General features: G+C 39.2%; 1 protein-coding gene across 1 annotated transcript in view; it reads right to left on the reverse strand.

Moving 5' to 3' along the window:
• Window positions 1-258: 258 nt before the first annotated feature.
• The window catches only part of LHFPL1 (LHFPL tetraspan subfamily member 1), a gene marked incomplete at both ends in the record, with an annotated part of 41,269 nt that continues 18,959 nt past the window's right edge, over window positions 259-22,568 (reverse strand). The window contains one exon of the mRNA XM_081276544.1: window positions 259-440. Coding sequence (XP_081132670.1) covers window positions 259-440 — 182 coding nt within the window. The remainder of the gene's footprint in view (window positions 441-22,568) is intronic.

The raw sequence follows: 22,568 nt of genomic DNA on the forward strand, positions 1-22,568 counted from the left end.
GGACTTGGGGGTCTGTAAAATACCTTGGTTGGATTAATATTTGAGAAAATCATTGCTTTAGATGAGTTTTTTTAAATAGCTACAGGGCAACTGGCTTATGGAAAAAAATAAAATGAATGTCAGGTGGGTTAAAAAAAAAGGCAAACACTAGCGTATACTACTGGCAGATGGGTGCTAACTGGCTCAGTCTTAGTACTTCTTTTCAGAGTTCCCTTCCCTTCCCTTTGCCACCCTCTCCAACCAGTCTTCTTTCAAAGCTCAAGGTTTTAGGCAATGGTCAAGCTCCATAGCATAAGAATTGGTGTTCCTCATGATGCTTTCCACCAACATGACTGGCTTGGGGTTTCTTCCAGCAAAGCAAGAGAGCCAGGTGCAAATCAACATGGCTGCAGCTGCTCCACCTCCAGCACAGTAATAGGCCCAGCCAAGGCGACAGGTACCTGTGGAAACAGAGACAGAGACATAAGGCTTGGGTTGTCTTCTTCTCATGCATTCTCCTTGGTAACAAACTATAGAAATGATCCTTGAAAGTATAGTTTTCATAGATTCTCTTTAGAATATAGTTAGGGTGAGAACAGGAAATAGTGAATGCAACTGGGTTTCCCATTTCTTCTTTTCCTTCTTTGCTGACTACAGGTTTCTTCTTTAGTAAGAGACTGCAAGATTTTATTTTCCTGTTAGAGGGTTAAACTGGGGGTGGTTTGGTGATGATAGTGTGGCAATGCTGCTAATGACAATGATCATGCTAAGCTGTTTACACATATATCTCCTTGACCATCACAGTGAATGTATGATATAGGAACTCTTATTATTTGTGCTTTACAAAAGATGAGGCAAGCAAGGCACATATTCAGCTAACTGTAAAAATATCTCTCAACTAGAAAGTGGCAGTCAGGATATGAGCCATGGTGCATGATGACTCCATGTTTTCATACCTTTGTGAGGAGTACTGGGGATTGAGCTCTGGGGTACTCTACCACATCTCCAGTCCTTTTTATTTTTCATTTTTAGACGGTCCTGCTAGGTTGCCATGAGCTTGCAATTCTCCTGCCAAAGTCTCTTGAGTAGCTGTGATTACAACCATGTGCTGCCATACCCAGCAAAAACTCCACACTTTTAACCTCAGTGATATACCTTTGCACATGGGCTGCTTTCAAAGAGCCATATGCTGAGTAATCAAGAGTTTTGACAGACAAAATCAAATCCATTGTTTCTTTCTACATGTCTGTCACCTAATTTAGCCTTTCAACACTTGGGAGGGGAGGTGTACATTGGAACCAAAGCCAAGCTTCTAAGAGAGAGTTTTGGTTTGAAGAGTAATGGGAAAGGGCATCTGCTCACATAAGTCCACCTCACCAGCTGCCATCTTATCAGAGGTAGATTCCTTTGTTTGAAGGATTTGTGTTTTTTTTCAGCAATCTTACAAAAAAATGTTGAAGCTCAGAGAATATTGAAGCTATTATTTTATGAAGTATCAGCGTAATTAACTGCTAAAATAAAGTGCATAAGCAAACAGTACTCCAGAAATTTGGTAAGTGCCCAATTATAAAATTTCAGAGAGGTCCTAAGAAGTAGGCAGCAACCTTCTCACAGTCTCGCAGAAAGCTACATCTGACTACACTCAGTTGAGAATGGCAAGACTGAGATTTATGACAATTTATTTTTAAAGGTTAAGTTCAACCAAATAAGCAATTATTTCTGTTCTCATTGTACCCAGTGAACCTTAATTTTTCTCATTTTAATTGACTAGTTGATTTTTCATAGAAAGACTCTGAGATGGCCCCAAGTGAGGCTGTTTTGCTTTTCCATTCATGTCGATCTAATATATCACAAATCTCCCACCTCAGAAATAGTCTTTGTACCACACCAAGTCACCACTCATACTGTCTCTTCTGCTAGAAACACCTTCTCTCCTTATTCACTAATCCATATCTTTTATAGAACACTGTTTAGTAATTGGCATTTGCTGGAAGCCTTCCCTGATTTATTTCAGTGTGCTCAAGTCACCTCAACCAAGGAGCTATCTAGGAATCTGTCCATATACCTCATACATAGCTGTGAAGCAAAACATTAGGAGGAATATTCAGATTTCACATATTTTCATCTGTCATTTCCCCCATTCCAGATTGCTTCTTTTCTTGATAATGCTTCATGTGCTTTCCCCCAGTGGGTATAATTTAATATGTGCAATCTAGCCTAACGGTACTTTGAAGCTGGATATTCTTGCATATTAGACTTTAAATATCCAAAACTCTGGTTTAAATTTTGAATTAAAGTTGTGAAACCAGTTAAGTAGCATTATATTTGTTTCTAGAATGTGCCATGGACCTTTCCACCATAAGGCCTATTCACATTATCTTTCATCTGTAAAATGCTTACTGAATGTCCACATGTATAACTATACTTCTCATCACTGTCTTTGCTTAGTCATTCTTTTTTAAAAAATATTTTTAGTTGTAGATGGACATAATACCTTTATTTTGTTTATTTGTTTGTATGTGGTGCTGAGGATCGAACTCAGTGCCTCATGCATGCTGGGTAAGTGCTCTACCACTGAACTACAGACCCCAGCCCCTAGTCAATTATTCTTAAGAGCTCAAAACAATCATTAATTTCTCTGTGAAACCTTTTCTGACTTCCCTAAGTAAAATTCCTTCATCAGAGGCTCTTATAGGATCATTATCCTCATTTCTGTACTAGAACATGTCCATTAACCTCTCCTATGAAAGTGTAAAGGGTTAGTCTTTCTGAGGAGATAGTACTTTACCAATAGACCTGGATAGTCATACAACTTCCCTAAATTCCTGTGGCCCCACTCAAAATCATGGTGAAAATTCAATAACTATGAAAATACCCCAGAGAAAGGACAGATTTAAAAGAGCAGCCTCCTTTGAGAAAGGAATCTAACTATCTCCAAAGTGGCCTCAATATGAACATGGTAGACTCTGGGAAGAGTAGACTGAAGAATACCATATTGAAGTCATCAGCCAATAGATCTGCATCCTCCTTCTTATGCATCTCTCCCTAAACACACACACACACACACACACACACACACACACACACACTCAAAGTACATGTTTTTGTAAAATGGCTATGGGATTCACAGAGTGACAACTCTGGAGATTTACAAACCCTTAATTTCTGTCATCATTGGGAGGAAGACTGTAGACTGTATTGCATTCCCTTTACAGACTGGAATGAGGCTTAAGAATAGCTCTAGGAAATTTCTCAGAAGCAGAAGAGGTAAAAGCAGGGATCCAGATTACTCCCAATCCAGTGGTTTGCCCCCTACTGGTTTTCTCATCCTCCCAACAAACATTTTTCTCCTACTGGACCTTTGATCTGTATGCTCTACAGAGGAAGCTCCTAAATCAATTTATATAGACCTTCTTGGGCTTCCCTATAGCCCCTCCCACCCAAACCCATTCTTATATTACAGAGTAGGCAGGAACTACCTCTGAGATAAGCTCATTGTCAAGCAACTTCCTCCTCCTCAACACATTCCCAATGTAGTCTAGACAAGGCACTGGGAATCACATTTTGTTTCTCACTTGCCTTTAAGGTCATCCCCTCATTAGAGTAGCAGGGGCATTTCTAGTAGGTACATGCATCATGGGACCAGGGAAAGACTTATTTTTCTAAATGAAAGGAATGAGTGCCGTAGCATGCCATTATCCCAAAGCTCTAGGCAGGAAGAAAATGACAGAGTGGACAATTCTTAAGTAAAAAGCTGGATAAAAAAGGCCTCAGTAAACTAAATCAGCTACCACTACACTATGAGCCAACACCAAAGTGCTCCCATTGCTACCCCAAGTGCATATTGAATTTTCTCTCACAGACACACCTGTTAGGCCTCTCAATAGCATCTAAGCCCCAGCATGCTTCCATTCTGGAAGCTAACAAGAAATAGAAGAAATATATTTTTTGTCCCACTCTCTCCTCATAATACTACCTGTTATCTGCTTAAGGGAACAGAGAAGTGACATCATTGGCTTTGCAAAAAGGGGGAAAAAAGTAAAATCAGATGTTTAAAGAACTATCTTTCCACTTGTCAGTATTTAGCTACTCCGCAGAAAGCTTGGACACTCATCTCATGGCCCACAGAAGAATCTATCTATGGAAAGATGAAAATACAGGAGCAGTGGCAAAGAACTTCTACTCTTTGTCTCTAACGGTGCTTTAGGAAATGCCAGAAAAGTATTTTTGATCTTGATATTCTTCTGAGAAATAGTTATTGAGGGACTGCTATGTGCCAAGAATTTTGAACACACAATCTCATTTGATTCTCATGAGTGTCATAATTATTTCCATATATGGTGGTGGGATGTGAGTTTCAGAAAGGAAACTTGTAAGAGTCAAAAAGGAAACTTATTACTTAAAAGTGTCAGAGTTTAGTTTTGAAGGCCAGGCTTCATTTGAAGCTTTGACTTTTGTCAAAGCTCAAATCTCAATGCTATCCATTTCAATAATGTCAGAACAAAGTCAAGGACACAAATTATGATAGTCTACGTTTTATGGGAAAGAACAATGCCTTCAACCAATAACATCACATTTCTGGGTCTGTTTCCTTTTCTTTAAATGGGAGAAATTTTACTGAAGAAATTCTAAAAGCCCATTCCAATTCAATTTTTCCATTGTACTATAAATATAAGTGATTTAAGATACATATGAGAAATGATTATAAGAATATTGAGAAAAAGAGAACTTATTTGTAGATAGGACAATTCAGGCTCAGATAAGGCTTTAATAGAGGAGACAACATTTAAACTTAGCTTTCAAAGTGGGAAGTGGGCATCTCAGACAGAGGGAGTGGTTAGTGTGAGGGAAGTTATATGAGTAAGAAAGCAGATGACAGGTTTCAGAAGCAGCATATCATTCAGAATTGTTTTAGTAAAGAAGCAATGGTTGGCAAATAATAAACCATGTCTACATCAGAGAGGTTCATAAATTTGCCATCTTTCTCACAAGCAACAGGAAACAATAGAATGTTCCTGACCAAGAGATGATTTGATAGAGCAAGTTTTCTCCACCTTGACACTATTGACATTTCAGACACTGAGCCACATCTCCAGCCATTTTTAAGTATTTTATTTAAACATAGAGTCTCACTGAGTTGCTTGCGGTCTAGCTAAGCTGCTGAGTCTGGCTTTGAACTCATGATCCTCCTGTCTCAGCCTCCTGAGCTGCTGGGATTATAGGTGTGAGCCATCACACCTGGCTCAGACTGGAGAATTCTTTGTTGGGGCGGGGAGGGGGACTTATGGGAAGGAGTTACCCTGTGCAATGTGGTACCCTGGATTCTACCTGCTGGATGCCCACAGAAAATTATCTCTTCCCCTTCTGGAAAATGATAAAGTGGTTGGGGGTGTAGTACAATAATAGAGTGCTTACCTAAGCATGCATGAGGCCCTGGCCCTGGGTTCCATCCCCCACACCACAAATAAGTGAATAAACAAATAACTTTTTTTAAAAAATAAGACAATTTAATAAAGAAAAGAAAAAGTATTGACATCATTGCCAAATGTCCCTGGGGGAAGAGGATGTTTCTTCCCTTGAGAACTACCCTGTTAGAGGCATAATTTGGGAAGGTTAAACCTGAAAGCCCTGTGTAAAAGATTGGAAAACAGAGAGTTAACCAGAAGCCAAGAACACTGCTGCACATCCAACAATAAATAAAACCATTCCCTACAACAAAGAAAGATACAGCCAAAAATGTCAATATTGTGCAGGTTGAGCAACTCTCCTCTAGGCAAACACTAGATATTTACACATTAAATTCCCTTCAAAATGAACCTTGACCACTGAAAGATTAGTCCAACAGAATGGAATGTCCTCAGTTAAGAATGGCCATGCATGGTTCCTTTCTGACCTGGGAAGCAGACCAGGACTGAAGCCTGACTGGCCTTGAGCTTTCGTGAAAAACTATAGAAGTTCAAGGAGAGAGATCTACATAGTACTGAGGAGGAAGTTCTGGTTTCCTGGGAGTCAGGATATGGACTCTTTTTAACACCACTGAGTCTAAACTCACTCACCCTGAAAATGGTGGGGGAGGGGGCGGTGGTGGTAATTAAATATGTGGCCAAAGACTGGGCAGTATGACCAGATGAATTCTTGAAATACCTTGAGAAACAGCCAGACTCATTGCTACCTTGCCTTTGGATTGAAGGCACAGTCTCTGGACTTCCACTCTAGACTTGTTCAAGGGCCTGTGTCCTCAGAAAATACTGCAGTGAGCTGACATCAGACTGTGGTTTTCTCTACATCCACGTCTGGATATCTGTGAAGCGAATGACTGGGTGACAAGACAGGGAGAAAAGAGTTCTAACTGCAAATTAGCTTTATGCAAAGTTTCTGGATGAGTCCTGAGATAAGCCTGTTCCTTTCCATGTGCTTCTGTATCATTTCTAACACCCTATCTGTGAGTCACTCTATTCCAGTGTTGAATTTGCTGTGACAGGATTCCTCATAAAAGTTATTAAATCATCACTCAGCAGTGGGCCTGACATTTAAATCAAGACATGTTGCTTTTCTTCCAAGTTGCAAATCAAATTGGTTTGGAGTTTGACTCTGTTTCCTTTGATTCAGCATTAGGTTATATTATTATAACTCTACTGTTTAGAGAAAAATTGTCACTGGTTGTCACTTCAACTGGCCACTTTGCATATAACCCCAGTCCTGTAAACTTTAAGGGCCCACTCTCTAGCCAGCTGTCAATTTTTCCTGATAAGTTAGCCCCAAACTAATGCTTGTGGTTGGACCTAGCATTGATGTGGGCATCAGAGCTGAAAGCACAATCAGAGTCTGACAGACAGGCTTCACCTTCATTCAGAATACCAGGTTAGAAGCCAAGAATGCTGGAGAACTAATCAAAAGCAAAGGGGTCCTCCTTGGAAGAAGAGGGAAGCAATGTTGAATATGAAAGCCATACAAAAAGAATGAGATAAGTCTATCTTCTGAGTTTCTTGAAACTTCTTTTAGATAATCATATGATGGAACCTGAAACCCCTGAAAAGTTGGAGGAAGAGTTAGGGAGGCAGAAATACAGCAGCAAAAAATGACAACTAACACCACCCATACTGACTGGGACTAGATGTGATATAATGAAACTGTCAGATATGTGAAGGCCCATTGGACACAGGTGTTGCCAACAGTCAAGTTCTAAGAGCTACAACTCTTAGAAAACCATGCTTGCAATCAAAGATCAGTGGTAAGAATCTCTGAATATTGGTGCATTAGGACACAGGCTGCTGAGAGGGGGGGGGGATAAAAATTATAAAGGAACTTGGAGCTTCAGAGTTGGAGAAAGAATAAAGCTGTTTGGAGAATATGAATGGTTCTAGGGTGTAGAAGGTGTCTATATTTCTCTGCAAGGGTGAGATCCAAGTTCTAGGAATTCTTGGAGTCAAGGGGAATAAGTTTCATGTATCATGCAAAAAAAATCATATTAACATTAACATATTTTTGGCATCTCATGTACTTCAATAACCAGAAAGTTGGAAAAATGTGCTCTGATCTTATAAAGGCAATATAAGGCAAGGAGTGACCCTAAGAGTATAAGAGAACCTATGAGAACCTACATATCATTCTCAACCTCACCTTCCAGATATGCAGAGATGTTTGTTTGGGAGCCATCTGTGGGTAGCCTTCACAGTTTTCTCCATATCAAACCAGGCTGTCTATACTGGCTCTTAAAGTAAGACCCTCAGCTACAATGACATACCAAGGAATACTTTAGAATTTAATGGAGTAGAGAGTAAAGGTAAGAAGTAGAGATCAAAGAACAAAAGGAGACTAATGGAGGGTCAATGGGATACACAAAAGAATATTAGAAGTTGATGTGGTTTGAATATGAAGTATCCCCCCAGAATTCATGCATTGATTGCTTGATTTCCAAAACAACAATGTTCAGAGGTGGGGATTCTGGAAAGTAATTTGGTCATGAGGGCTCTGACCTCATCAGTGGATTAATCCATTAAGTAATTCATAGCTGAATAGATTTTGGGGAGATGTTAGAAACTGTAAGAGGAAGAATCTAGTTGGGAGTGAGTCCTTGGGGACATGCCCTTGGATATTATATCTTTTCCTCCTGATCCTCTCTCTCTCTGCTCCCCTGCTGCAGTAAATTGGGAAGCTTACACCTCTCATGTCCTTCCACCATGATGCTCTTTCTTACCACAGGCCCAAAATAATGGAGCAAACTGACAATGGACTGAAACCTCTGAAACTGTGAGCCCAAATAAATCTTTCTTCCTATAAGTTGATTTTTCTTGGGGATAAAATGCTAACACAGCACACTAAGATCATGATATATGTGAACTGAGAAGTGGGGGGACCAGACCTCTTCCTAGTGGGGGTATTGTTTTGTTCAATGTAAATTCAGCTCAGGTAAGCTAACTGATCTTCCTATCACTGTGGCACCATTTAAATTCATAAAACTAGGCTACAATACATCTCCTAAACTGCTACTTGGAATGTATGGTGGGGGATGAGGGAGAGAGGGGATTACTATTTGCTGATTTGGCATATTTTTGTCACAGGGATCTGAATTTTATGACAATAGAAGCAGCAGGGTTTGGGAAGAAGCTGGTGGTCCCTTCTGTTCAGAGATGACTTTAGACTTTAGGGTCTCCATAGGCAGCAACATAAAAACATTTTTAATGAAGCCAAGCTAAATGAGCAGAGAACTTTCTCTACTAGGTTCCAGCAAACAGATGAATAATCTTCAAAGATAAAGCAAAGCCAACGAATTCAAAAGCAATTGCCAAACACCCTACCACCCCCACCACAGTCCCCAGTAAAAAGACAGCCAAAGCTATGAGAACAGCTCTCTTCTCACACCCCAGCCTGGGTGTGAGTGTCACCAACAGCCCAGATTGGAGGCCCAGAACCTAGTGAATATTCCAGAAGCCTGCCAGGATCCCTTGGCAGAGATGAAGGAAAAAAAATTCTGAAAACTTCAGTTTTTCAGGTAAACACGTTATTGCTAGGAGGCACTGGTGCTTTAACCCTGTCAGATCTGTTACAGACGTAGGACATTCTGGGTTCCCAACTTCATCTGGGTCCCACCCAATGCTCTGTAGGGTAATAGAAGACAATGGCACTTTCTAGAAGTCAGATGTGTGAAGAGTGAAAGGTCAAGTCCTCATGATAGAGATACCTTTATTTTTTCTGAGTTTATGTCTCATGCACAGTTCTGCCAAGTAAACTGAGTCCTATTAAAATCTTCCCTGTCACTATTGAGTATTTGCTTCTGAGTTCTCCTCAGGTTTTGCCTATATTTCCTCTTTATTTCATCTCCTGTATAGCTATCCTGTTTTAGGTACTTTAAAATGTCTCAGGCCAATTTAAATTATACTTCTTGGTCTTTCTCCAGATTGACCCCACTTACCCATGGAAAAACTTGCATGTTACCCTGTGTTGACCTTTCTACATCCCATCAGTCATACCTGAATTAGCTTCTCAAAAAGCTATTTTGAGTTAGCTTTTTGTGATCCTCCTGCCTCAGCCTCCCCAGTTGTTGAGATTATAAAAAGCTATTTTGAGAAGCTAATTCAGGCATGACACTCTCCCCAAGGAGACAGATTAAAAAAAAAAAAAAAAAAACAGCTAGGGCTGGAGTTGCAGCTCAGTGGTAGAGCACTTGCCAAGCATGTAGGAGCCACTGGGTTCAATTCTCAGCACCACATATAAACAAATAAAGTAAGGATCCATTGACAATTAACAAAATATTTTTTAAGAGAGAGAGAGAGAGAGAGAGAGAGAGGGAAAGAAAATTTTAATATTTATTTTTTAGTTATCGGCAGACACATCATCTTTGTTTGTTTGTGGTGCTGAGGATCGAACCCGGGCCGCACGCATATCAGGTGAGTGCGCTACCACTTGAGCCACATCCCCAGCCCCTGAAAAAATAATTTTAAAAAACATCAGCTAACCATATACTGGACCTCTCTGATTCAGCATGAGCTCTCTAGGGCACTTGACTTCTAAGAAATTGGTCCCTCTCCTCTAACATCTGCCTGATAGCTCCCTGCTTAAATCTACTTGAACTTTCTCAGCACCACTTGAACTGGAACAGAGTAGCTAATATCAATCAAATGCTTCTACGTGTCAAGCAGTGTAGTAAGCACTTTTTGGTTTTGGCTCTGGAGATTGAACCCAGAGGCACTTAACCACTGAGCCACATGTCCAGCCCTTTTTAGTTTTTATTTTGGGATAGTGTCTCACTAAGTTGCTTAAGGCTTCACTAAGTTGCTGAGGCTGGTCTTGAACTTGTGATCTTCCTGCCTCAGCCTCCCCAATTGCTGGGATTACAGGTATGTGCACTCCCTAGCAAAGAAATTGGATGGAATGGGAGTTAGGTAAAGGGGGTGATATGCAACATTTGGGGGAATATGAAGAGAAAGGAAGTCAAGGACTATTTCCAGTAATCCAGATAAGAACTTATAGTAAGGGGAAAAAGAGTCTAGAGTCTTTCTTGTGTGTCATACCATTTCAACAGTATTCACTCCTTTTGATGAAGAAGTAAATTTGGATTGACATCTTTATGGTTGAATTTGTTAGATAGCTATAAAAATGTCTCCTCAAATAAACTACAAGCTCCTTGAAGATTATATCCTTGAATTCTTTGCATTTTTACAGTGCCTCATTCAGCATCTTGTATACAGTGAATAACCAGAATATGCTAATTGAGTGACTGTTATTCATTTTGACATAATCCTTAAACTCTTAAGAATGCTGGAAGGCCAGACTCAGCAAACTGACCTACTTCAAGACTCAAGAGTGAGTGCTCCCTCATTCCAGCCATTGACTTAGCCCTATCGCAGGAATTCCAGCATTAAGCATTAACTATTTCTATCCATTCTCCCTCAGCCATCAGATATACACCATAGCAACTTATCCTGGATCCCAGGTCTCTGATTAATAAGACATACCACAAATAGTACCATCTATGAATATAGTACCTTGCAATTCGCAAGGTACTTTTACTAACCATTATCTCAGTCCTCTTTCATTTGTTTAATTCATTTAAGTCCCAACTAGAAGCAAGAAGATTATCTACAGGAAAGAACTGAGCCACCAGATGAAGTGTCCAACCAAGGTCCCCACTGAGTGAGAGAGTATAGAGCTTTGACCTAGGCCTCTATGAGCTTCAGAAGTCAGTGTGGTACCAAGAGAAAAGCCTGGGATGAGACTTCCAGGGAACTGTATTTGAAACCATGTCCTGCCACTTATAAACTGAACCTTGGGGCAAGTCATTTAATCTTTCTTAGTTCCAGCTCCTCCATAAGTAAAATGGAACTGATGCCACTTAATAGTTCAGAGGATCAAATAAGATAACACATATAAAGCACTTAGCAAAGAACTAGAACAATGAATAGTTCTCAGCTTCTCTTTCTCTCAGCTACACACTGTCAACTGGTCTATCAGTTCCTAAAAATGTGTGGGAGAGCTTTAAGATACAGATTCCTCACTGGATGTGGTGGAGCAGGCCTGTAATTCCAGAGACTCCGGAGGCTGAGGCCAGAGGATTACAAATTTGAAGCCAGCCTTTACAACTTAGTTAGGTCCTGTCTCAAAAATTTTTAAAAAGGCCTGGGGATGTGGTTCAGCGATTAAGAGCCCCTGGGTTCAATCTCTGGTACCAAATACACACACACACACACACACACACACCTAGCATTTGCTCCATATGTGCAGGATTCTTATTTGTGGGAAAAGGGCCCAAATGATTCTTATGTGCAGCCCACACTAGTTGAGCTTTTAGAGAAAAATCCACAGGGAATCAACATATATAGACTATTCAAATAGACTCCACATGGTACTTGACACAGTGCTATGGACTTTCCCTTGGGAGATAGCTTTTAAATGTTTTTCACCATTTGTCACAATTCACCTGGATGGGGCTTGATGACAATGGCTTGAAAAAAATTATGATACAGAACACAGACATAACATTATATTTACTCCTATAACTCTAAGCAGGGAATTGCTGCTAGGATTATAATTGTCCCTGGTTTTCCTCCTTGCCTCTGTCTTGAAACCCATCAGATGTGTTAATAAACTTTCTGGATTAGTCTGATCTATCATAACAACCACAGTAATAGCAGTTACTCTTTGTGCTTATTGGGTGCAGGTCAATCCTCACCTCCAGACCTCTGTACTACAGTATTAGCATCCCCATTAGAATAGGTTCTGCTCCTTGAGAGCATTATGTAAAGTGAAATAATCCAAACCCACAAAGTCAAGACTAACATGTTTTTTCTTCTATGTAGAAGTTAGAGAGGAAAAAGGAAAAGAGAGTTCAGGAAGATCTCATGAAAATCAAAGAGAGATCAGGAAAGTAGAGAAAAGATACAGGGGAAGAGAGAGCGAAGGGAAAGGGATAACACTGGATAATGATTTTGACCAAATTTAATCGTGTTACAGTGTGTGCATGTACAAAAATGTAATAACAAAATCCACTATTATGTATCATTATAATGTGCCAATAAAAATATGAAAATAAAAAAATAAATATTTTTCTGCTTTTAAGCAAATGCTTAAGATACAATTTCATCCTATAGGAGAAAGGAGAAATTAACTCACAATAAATGGTGAAGGAAGGAAAGGAAACCAACAGTAAGGAAGGTTTACAGAAGGAACTCCAGTGGAAGACATGGAAGCAAAGAAATTGTGATTCACATGAGAGTCAGAAGCAGGACTGAGAAACCACCAGAGAACCAAATAAATTTGCCTGACTTTACCGCCATCGTGTGGTGATCTTATGTATAGACAACCACTTCACAGTTGTGTATTCATTATTTCAATTAGTGAGCTTACCGGGCCTTCTGTAGACACTGGGGAAATAAAGCCAAGTAAAGCAGAGGACCTGCCTTTGAGGACTTTGTAAGAGCCCTGTCTCCCTCTGGAGTTACCAAGCTGTAAGGCATTTTAGCGATCAACACCCTTTTCTCATGCAGACTATTTCAGGAAAGAGAGAAATGTGCATAACATTATTATAATTTTTTCTATTCAAAATGAAAATAGCTTCATGTCCCCTGGGAGGTAAACAGTCTCATTACTTTAACCATCTCACTATTTTGAATAGAGAAGATGATCTGTGAGAAAATCTAACAGATTAACTTGCAAATCTCTTATCCCTTACACATGTAGAACACTGATTTCATGAAGTCCTTTTTTGTATGCTTTTTCCCTTATTTCCTACCCAAAACAGTTTCTGGAGGTAGGTAATACCATCTTCACATTAGTCATGGGGAAGTAGGTATAAAAAGTGAAATAAATGGGGGCTGGGGATGTGGCTCAAGCAGTAGCGCGTTCGCCTGGCATGCGTGCGGCCCGGGTTCAATCCTCAGCACCACATACAAACAAAGGTGTTGTGTCTGCCGAAAACTAAAAAATAGATATTAAAAAATTTTCAAAAGAAAAAGTGAAATAAATGTCTGTATCCAAACAGTAAGAGAGCAACAGAACCATCCTACAAGTTGACTATTCAGTCTAAGAGTGCCAAGAGTATGCCAGACACATAGTCAATTTAGTTTGCTCCCTGACTCACTGATTCCTTCCTGCCTCCTCTAGCTTATCCTAGCTTCTCCTCTGGATGGAGACTAAAAAATCAAGCAACCCTTGAGCCATGAATTTTCCAGAATTATCAGAGTGTTCTAATAGATGCTAACACACACAAAAAAATGAATTGCTTTGGACAATCCCCTTGGGCAAACCTTGACTCCTATTGGATGAATGATTCTTAACATCTCCTTTCCTTTAAGAAGCTATCTTAGACAGATCAGTTCATTCATTTACATGGTATGTATCTAATGTGTATAACATAATGTTTTGATATTTCTATAGTGAAGTGACTACTACAGTCAAATTAACATATCCATTTCCTAGTGTATATGTGCTCTCATGTGCCTATATGTAAACATGCATGTTAAAAAAGCACTTGAAATCTACTTTTCTGCTTTATAAGAACAAAACAGATAAATATGAAACTAAATTGAAAGCTTTGCCCTAAAGGGTAGGCAGCTCACAACAGGGAGCTGGGTAAGATATCTATGCCTCTGGTTACTCATCCTCCTGGTCCAATGCTTTCTACTGTAAAAACAGGGAAACCAAAGATGACTGACAAAGTGATGTGCCCAAGCAAGCTTAGGAAAATTAAAACCCAGGTGTCCTGTTACCCTGGCCAGGCCTGTTTCTAGTACACTCTGCTGCCCCTCTGTGGACATGAAAATATATTAAGCTTGCCTCACTGTGCTCTGGTGAACACAAGAAAACATTCTGTCCATAAAGAAGGAAACTGACAAAAAAAGGAAAGGTAACAGGAAATGCCTGGAAACTGAACCCACAAAGGCCAAATCTAGAGTCACTGCAAAAGGCTTTGAACTGGCAAGAGTGAAAGGAAACAATGGGAGGGCAAAGGAAAAGAGCCTCAGGGAGAGGAAACACAGGGAGCACACACATGGCCTTTGGGTAGCCTCTATGGCAAGCCTTTGCCAAGTTGCGTGGGTTCCTCCCAGATCCCTCCTTCCCTCTCAGATACCAAGCCTGGGGCAACCCTTCATAGAGGGTCTGGACAACTGGCCTGACTACCTGCTGATAACAAGTTACCCTTAATGCAGCCTGTTGTGCTTTGTATGTATCTATTACTTCACTTAATCATCTCAATAATCCCATGGGGAGAAATAATATTACTGATCCTCAGCAAGGGAGACATAGAGGTTAAAGAGCATACAAGGTTTACACAAGTAGTAAGTGGCAGGGAACAAATTTTGAACACAGGTCTTTCTACTATTAATCTGTGTTTTTATCCTTCATGCAATTTAGACTGGCTTCTTGCTGCAATAGGTCCTTTTTCTGAAAATGAAAGTACTGAGATGTTTTCATTTAGAAAACTGGTTATCAGGAGAAAAAAATGATAACAGACAGCAACTATTGAGTGTGTTTAATTCATTATCTCATTTTATCATCTCAACAACCCTATGAGGTGGTAACAAGCTCACAGTGCTGAATAATTTGACCCAGGTCACTGATCTGAGGATATAGTCATGCTAAAGCCCACTCCTACCACAGTGCAATCTATACCCAGCCCTCCTCCAAGAGTTTTTTTTTTCCCCCTGGCTTCCACTACTTTTGATGACAATTAGAGGCTTGCTGAAGGATAGCTAGGAGGTGGAGTTAAATGCATCAGTTTCACATTGGACTTAATCAGCTTTGATCTTTCATTTGCTTGAGAAAATCAAGGTATGGGGAAAGCATTTTACTTGACAGGGCTATGGCTGGGAGCCCTTGCCTGACTTTTTCCTTCTTTTTTTTTTCTTTTTGTGGAATCAGGATCTCACTAGGTTGCTTACAGTCTCACTAAATTGCTAAGTGTAGTTTTTTTTAAATTTTTTTATTGGTTGTTCAAAACATTACATAGTTCTTGATATATCATATTTCACACTTTGATTCAAGTGGGTTATGAACTCCCATTTTTACCCCGTATACAGATTGCAGAGTCACATCAGTTACACTTCCACTGATTTACATATTGCCATACTAGCCTCTGTTGTATTCTGCTGCCTTTCCTATCCTCTACTATCCCCCCTCCCCTCCCCTCCCCTGAGGGGAAAGGGAAAAATAATACAAGGGGGAGAAATGCATTACAGTAGAGGGGGTAGAGAGCTAAGTGTAGTTTTGAACCTGCAATCCTCCTGCCTCAGCCTCGGAGCTGCTGGGATCACAGGCATGCGCTACCGTGCCCAGCTGTCTTTCTCCTTCTTAATGAATGGGTGATTCACTAAACAAACAAATATCAGATTGCCATGAAGCAGCACTCATAGTGTTCATAAGCATCAGGAAGCTAGTCTCAGATCACTAGTTGTGTGGCCTTGGGAAAGTCACTACTCCTTATTGGGCCTCAATAGCTATAATGGAAGCCACTGATAGATATGGATGGTGCCTCCCATTGTAGGTTTTAGGGCAAGCTTGTGATTAATGTTTGTTAATTTTTTGTTTTAAATATTTGATTGTTAGTCTCCTCTTTAATGGAGAAAAGAAGAAAAGCTGTCAATTTCATGAACTGTTAACTGAATACCTGGTGAGTGAGAGAGAAAGTCAGTTAAGTAATTTCAGGGCAGGTACCTTGAAGTACTGGGACAGTAATAAGGCTAGAACACATGAGAATAAATCTGTGCTCTCGAACTTTTGGTGGGCAAGGAGTTTGGGGATTCCTTTTGCAGTTGTAAGGTTTTGTCTTCAGAACTTTGTTTTCCCCATCCCTCCTCCAATCATTCATCCTCCCACCCCCTAAACACACATGATCTCTTTCTCTCAGGAAGGAGGACAGATAAGGAGTACATACATAAAAAGTAGACATTCCAGAAGATCAGAAAGAGGTCCCAGGTAGACTGAATATTATTTTAGAATATATAAATGGGGCTGGGGATGTGGCTCAAGCGGTAGCGCGCTCACCTGGCATGCGTGCGGCCCGGGTTCGATCCTCAGCACCACATACCAACAAAGATGTTGTGTCCGCCAAAAACCAAAATAAATAAATATTAAAAAAAAGAATATATAAAACACAAACATTTTTCTCTTTCCTCTGCTATCAGGTTTGGCAGGACAATTAAGACACCTTTACTAGTACAAGTCAAATATAGAAGCACTTTAAAATTTCCCATATATATCTATTTCACTGGAAACCTCTTCCAGAATGCCATCAAGTTTAGCCACCAGTATATTTAGTTTTACTCCACTTTTTTACTAAAAAATTGACAGGGAACTGAGGGTGAAGATGGGCTTGGGGAGACAGGATGCAAAGCTGGGTATTTTCTATGGTATTTCAGACACTTGTTTCTTAAAACCAAAGTGTATCTTTTTAAAAAATTCTCAAATGACTTAAGATACACCCTCACCAACAAAGGGGAAAAGCAGTCCTGTAGCTCATATGGGACAGTGAAATAGGAGATTGGCTCCATTCACAGTCCTGCCTTTAATTTGCTGTGTGACCTTACATAAATTACTTTGTCTCTCCATGTCTCAGTTTCCTCATCATAAGAACAGAATTTTACCATCAACCATGCATGAATTTTTGAGAAACACATTAGATTATATTTATGAGAACATTTTTAAAATATGGTTCTTTAATAGATGATACATACCTTACCTAAGAAGTGCTATTGATAACACAATGGTTGTATAAGCTTGCTTGAAAACAGATATATCTCATTACAAGTATTTACTCCTTTGAATTCTCAATGAGGCCTACTTGGTTGTCCCCTGTCCACAGGTCATTTGATATAAAGGAATTCTCTCATAGCTTATTAACTTAAAAGGATTTTTTAAAAGTATCATCAAAGCTGAATAGGTATATTACAAATTCAGTTGAGTTCTCTGTTCAAGGCTCTTACTTGGAGTTCTCACATTTCTTTATAACAAAAGAAAACTTCCTTTACCTTATACCTTCTCTTGCTCAATGATCTTGATTTTGTATCCATCTCTACTACAGGATCACTCCTATTAGCATTCAAACATTTGGCCATTTTAGTAAAAACTCCTTTTCATCTCACTGTTTTTCTGCCCTCCTTCACAATGAAAATATTTCTTTCTTTCTTTTTTTCCCTTTTTGGTGCTGAGAATCAAACCCAAGGCCTCATGCATGCTAGACAACTGGTCTAACACTCAGCTACACCCTCAATCAGACAGCAAAACTTTTTGAAAGAATTGTCTACACCTGCTACCTTCATTTTCCTCATCTCACATTATCTCCATTATCAAAACCTGTAAAATGGCTCTTCTAGGTCACCTTTGTGTGGACAACTCCAGGGGGCACTTCTCTATCATCATCTAGCAATTTGTAGTAGCATAAACATAATTGACTACACCCTCTTTGACATACTTTCTTTCTCAGCTTCTGTGACCTCACATCTTTTTCTTTTCATTTGTTCTAATTAGACACACATGATAGTGGACTGCATTTTGACACATTGTACACAATGGAGCACTACTTCTCTTTCCTCTGACTGAAGATGGTGCAGTCACACCAGGAAATCATACGGGTATAGGGTAATAATGTCCATCTCATTCCACCATCCTTCCCATCCCTACAGCCCTATCCCTCCCCTTACTCCCCTCTGACAACCCAAAGCTCCTCCATTTCTCCCCACACACACAAACACATATATTATAGCTCAGCGTCCACTTATCAGAGAAAACATTCGGCCTTTGGTTTGGGGGTTTGGCTTATTTCCCTTAGCATGATATTCTCCAGTTGCACCCACTTACCTGAAAATGATTTTCTTTTTATGTCTCTCCAGAAACTCCTGAGTGTCCTTAGTGGAAACCTCTACAGAAGAGCAGAGAAGCTAAGGGCACAGACTCTCAAGTCATGCTGTCTACTATGGTAGTCACTAGTCACACCAGGGCTCTTACATTGAAATTTTTTTTAAAAAAATAAGTTAAATAAATTATATATTTATTTAACCAAGTTAAAATTCATAATTCAGTCCCTCAGCCATCATCTACATTTCTATTGTTCAACAACAACATGTGGCTAGCAACACATTGGCCAGCAAGTCACAGAACATTTCCAACAACGCCTAGACTTCTGTGGAATGGTGCTGCCTCACTCAGACTTTTAGGATTAGAACCTCAGCTCTACCATTCCACCAGCTGAATGAGCTTAGACAAATTACTTAAACTCTCTTGACTTTGATTTTACTTTCTGTAAAATGAGACTGCTGTGATTTGAATATGGTTTGTTCTCCAAAGGGTTCATATGCTAGAAGCTTATCCCCAGTGTGGCAGTGTTGAGGTGGTAGAACCTTCAATAAAGTGAGGCTTTGTGGAAGGTCATTAGGTCATGAGGCTCCACTCTGAGGAATGGACTAGTGCTGTTTCACAGGATAGTCTCAGGTCTCCCAATAATGGATTAGCTCCCAAAAGAGCAAGTTGTTATAAAAGAGCAAGTCTAACTCCTTCCAACTCTTGCTCTCTGTTTACATGCCTGACCCCACATAACATAACCAATTCTCTTTCTACTTTCTCCATCATGTTGTGATACAGACACTGACACTATGCTGTTTAAACTTTCCAGCCACCAGAATTATGACCAAGTAAATCTCTACTTTATACATTACCCAACGCCAGGTATTTTGTTATCACAACACCAAAGGAACTAAGACAGAGGCTAATGATACTTCCCTTGTAGGTTGTTGCTAAGATATGATGACTTCTTGTAAATATAGTGAGTGGCATATAGGAGTTTGATATCATTGCCCAATTTTCACATGTTGGAAATTTCCTGTGACTTGGACTGATCTTTCTTCTATTCTCACTTAAATCATTTCCCTAGCTAAAATCCTCTGGACCTCTCTATAAAGTCATCTTCTTCATCATAAGGTAAAGATAACAGCAACTGTTTTACTAGGTTCCTGTGAAGATTAAATGAGATGATACATTCAAAATACTTGAGAAATGCCTGATGGACATTATAATTATCACAGTCATTTATTCCCATAACTTTTAAGTATCCTCTATGTAATAAGGACTCCAAATTTCCTTGGGACTCTTCAGTGAGTTCCAGACTGCTTGCTTGACCTCCACTTGGATTCCTCCAACAGATATCTGAAAAAACCTATCTAAACTAAGTTTCCTTCTTTCTCTTCCCATTCCCAGCCACAGTTGCTTCTCCTCTAGTCTTATTTCTTGATATCTCTTCTCTTACCCTCATTAGCTTATCACCTTCTCTAATTGATTACACTTTTACAATATATAGTTGTCCCTTGGTATCCACAGGGGATTGGTTCCAGCAACCCCCTACCCACATGTACCAAAATCCACAGATGCTCAAATCCCTTACATAAAATGTCAGTATTTGCATACAACTTGTGAACATCCTCCTGTATATTTTAAACCACCTGTAGATTACTTATGATACCTAATACAATGTAAATGCTATGTAAAGGGTTGTATTATTTGAGGAATGATGACAAGAAAAATGTTTGTACATGTTAAGGACAGGTGAATTTTTTCCCCCATATGTTTTCAATCCATGGTTCATTGAACGCACAAATGTAAAATCTTTGGATGTGGAACCCGTGGATGTGGAGGGTCAACAGTATTTTGAATCAGTCTACTTTACTCAATTCCACTGCCCCCTGTACCTTCATCATCTCTATGCCTAGCCCATAGCTCTAGCCTCCCTTCTGCCTTCTATTTCCACTCTTTCCACTACTCCCATAGTTCCCACTACTTCACAATCCTAACAGAGGAATTTCTCTAAATTATAAATTATATCCCAAATACATTCGTATGAATTAGACATAACTTTCCTATGTTCATATATGAATACACAGTCAGTGAAACTCTATATCATGTGCACCCACAAGAATGGTAAGTTATACTCCATGTATGTATAATATGTCAAAATACACTCTGCTGTCATGTATACCTAAAAAGGACAAATAAAAAAGAATAAAATAAATGTGATGCTTGGATTTTCGAATTCTGATCAATTTAATTGAAAGAAAAATCATATCCTATCTCTGTCCTTCTTAAAATCCAATGGCTTCCCATTGTAGTTAGGATAAAATACAAACCCATGTAAATTTTAGCTGCTGCCTCTGCCTCTGAGAACACCACTCTTCTCCAGTGACACTGGCCTTACAGTTCCCCAACACAAAAAGTGCTTGCCAACTTTAGGGCCTTGAAAGCACATTGGCTCCTTTGTGTGGAACTCTCTTCTTCTTGCACTTCTGGTTAAGGCTATCTACACTTTAGGTTTCTTTTACAACTCACCTTCTTACAATTTTCCCCCCCAACTTAAGTTAGATGCTCCTCTATTATTCTCTCTCACATAACTCCATCTTTTCCTTCACAGCACTTATCAACATTGTAATTAGGAAACATGAGAAAAACCACCGTTTTGTTAACCATTGTGGTCCCTGTCTCTTCTACCTGAGTAGGAGCACCTGCCTGAGTTAGGAAACTCAGACTGTATGACTGTAACAAGTATTTTCCAGACCTCCATTTTCTTGTCTTTAAACTGAGGAGGTTGGACCAAATTTATTCATTCAATAAATATTGCTTGAATAGTAAGAATGGATAGATGAAGTCTCTGCCAGCATAGAGCTTTAGGGAGATGGGCAATCAAATAATCAAACCAAAGAGTTGCAAATTGTGATTAGTGCTACAAAGGAAACCAAAAAGACGCTGTGATACAAAAATATGGTGGCAGGAGGAGCTTTGGGTTTGTGATATTTAAGAGGAAGAGTGATAAGGAACCAGTAAAATCCTAAATAATAACTAAGATCCACTTTATTCAGACAGTCTATTTAGACATGTGTAGCTAAATATGCCAAGCAGTAAAAAGGATGGAGTCAACTCATTTAAAATGACACCATTAACTTGTACTTTCAGTACAGGTATATGAGGGTTTTATTCTTCTTTGCAGGATAAAATAAGTAGATACAACCAAACTCATAAAGTTGTTTCAAGAATAAAATATGATAATAAATATAAAGTTCAGTGCATAATCACCATATTGAGTATATACATTTAAGACCTGTATAATAATAGAAAGGAGATCATTACAGTAGAGCAAGCAAATCAGGGGGAGGCAAGAGAGGGGAAAGAGGACTAGGGAATAAGATTGATCAAATTATGCTATGTGTATGTTTGAATATGGCATAATGAATCCAACTATTATGTATAATTCACAAAAGATCTATAAATTCAAGACAATAATTATCTCTGTTGGAAAGGCAGGGAGATATAATTTGGGCAGTAAATACAAAGGGATTCAATCATATTAGTAAGGTACTAATTCTTAATTTACCAACTGAGTGACATTAAGTAGCTACCTAATTAATGATAGGCACATGAATGTTCATTGTATTAATTTTATCTTTTAAAATATTGTTCAATAATTTTAAAGTAATTAACATGATTCCTATAGGTGAGTGATTAATAAATGTTAGAAGTTATTAATGCATAAGGATCATGGCACCTAAGTAATGGTTAAGAGCTAGGCTATGGAGACTCCTGAACTTGTGTTCAAATCCTAATTCTGTCAAGTTCAAACCCTGTGCCCATGGACAAGTTAATAACCACCTTCTCAAGATCTTTGTTCCTTATTTCCTCTCTTCCTGTCATTAAGGCTTAAGTGATATAATGCATGGAATATAGCAAATGCTCAAAAACATCTTGCATATTATTGTTAATCTGTTTATTCTTTTCTATCTCAGGTACAGAAAAAAAAGAATGAAGAGAAAAAAGTAGGTCTCTCATTTTCTGGCCCCTCCTTTTGCATTATTCCTTATGTACATGAAGGAAGATGACAAATACCCAAATATCCTCTTAACAAGAAGCAGTGTGGGGTGCTCTGATTGTTATCCTGTCTGAGAGTTGTGGACGAGTTACTAGGAAGGATTCTGACTTCAAGAAAATGTATGCTAAATCAAATCTCAGAAACATTCTGTTCAGTGTCCCCAGGATTCAAAATTAAAGTAGACCCAGAAAAAATGGATGAAAGTTAAAAAATGTTTAAGAATTGTAATTGCAAATTAGATAGTTACCTTTTA

This window comes from Spermophilus citellus, assembly GCF_964194105.1.
Source record: "Spermophilus citellus genome assembly, chromosome: X".
NCBI lineage: Eukaryota > Metazoa > Chordata > Mammalia > Rodentia > Sciuridae > Spermophilus > Spermophilus citellus.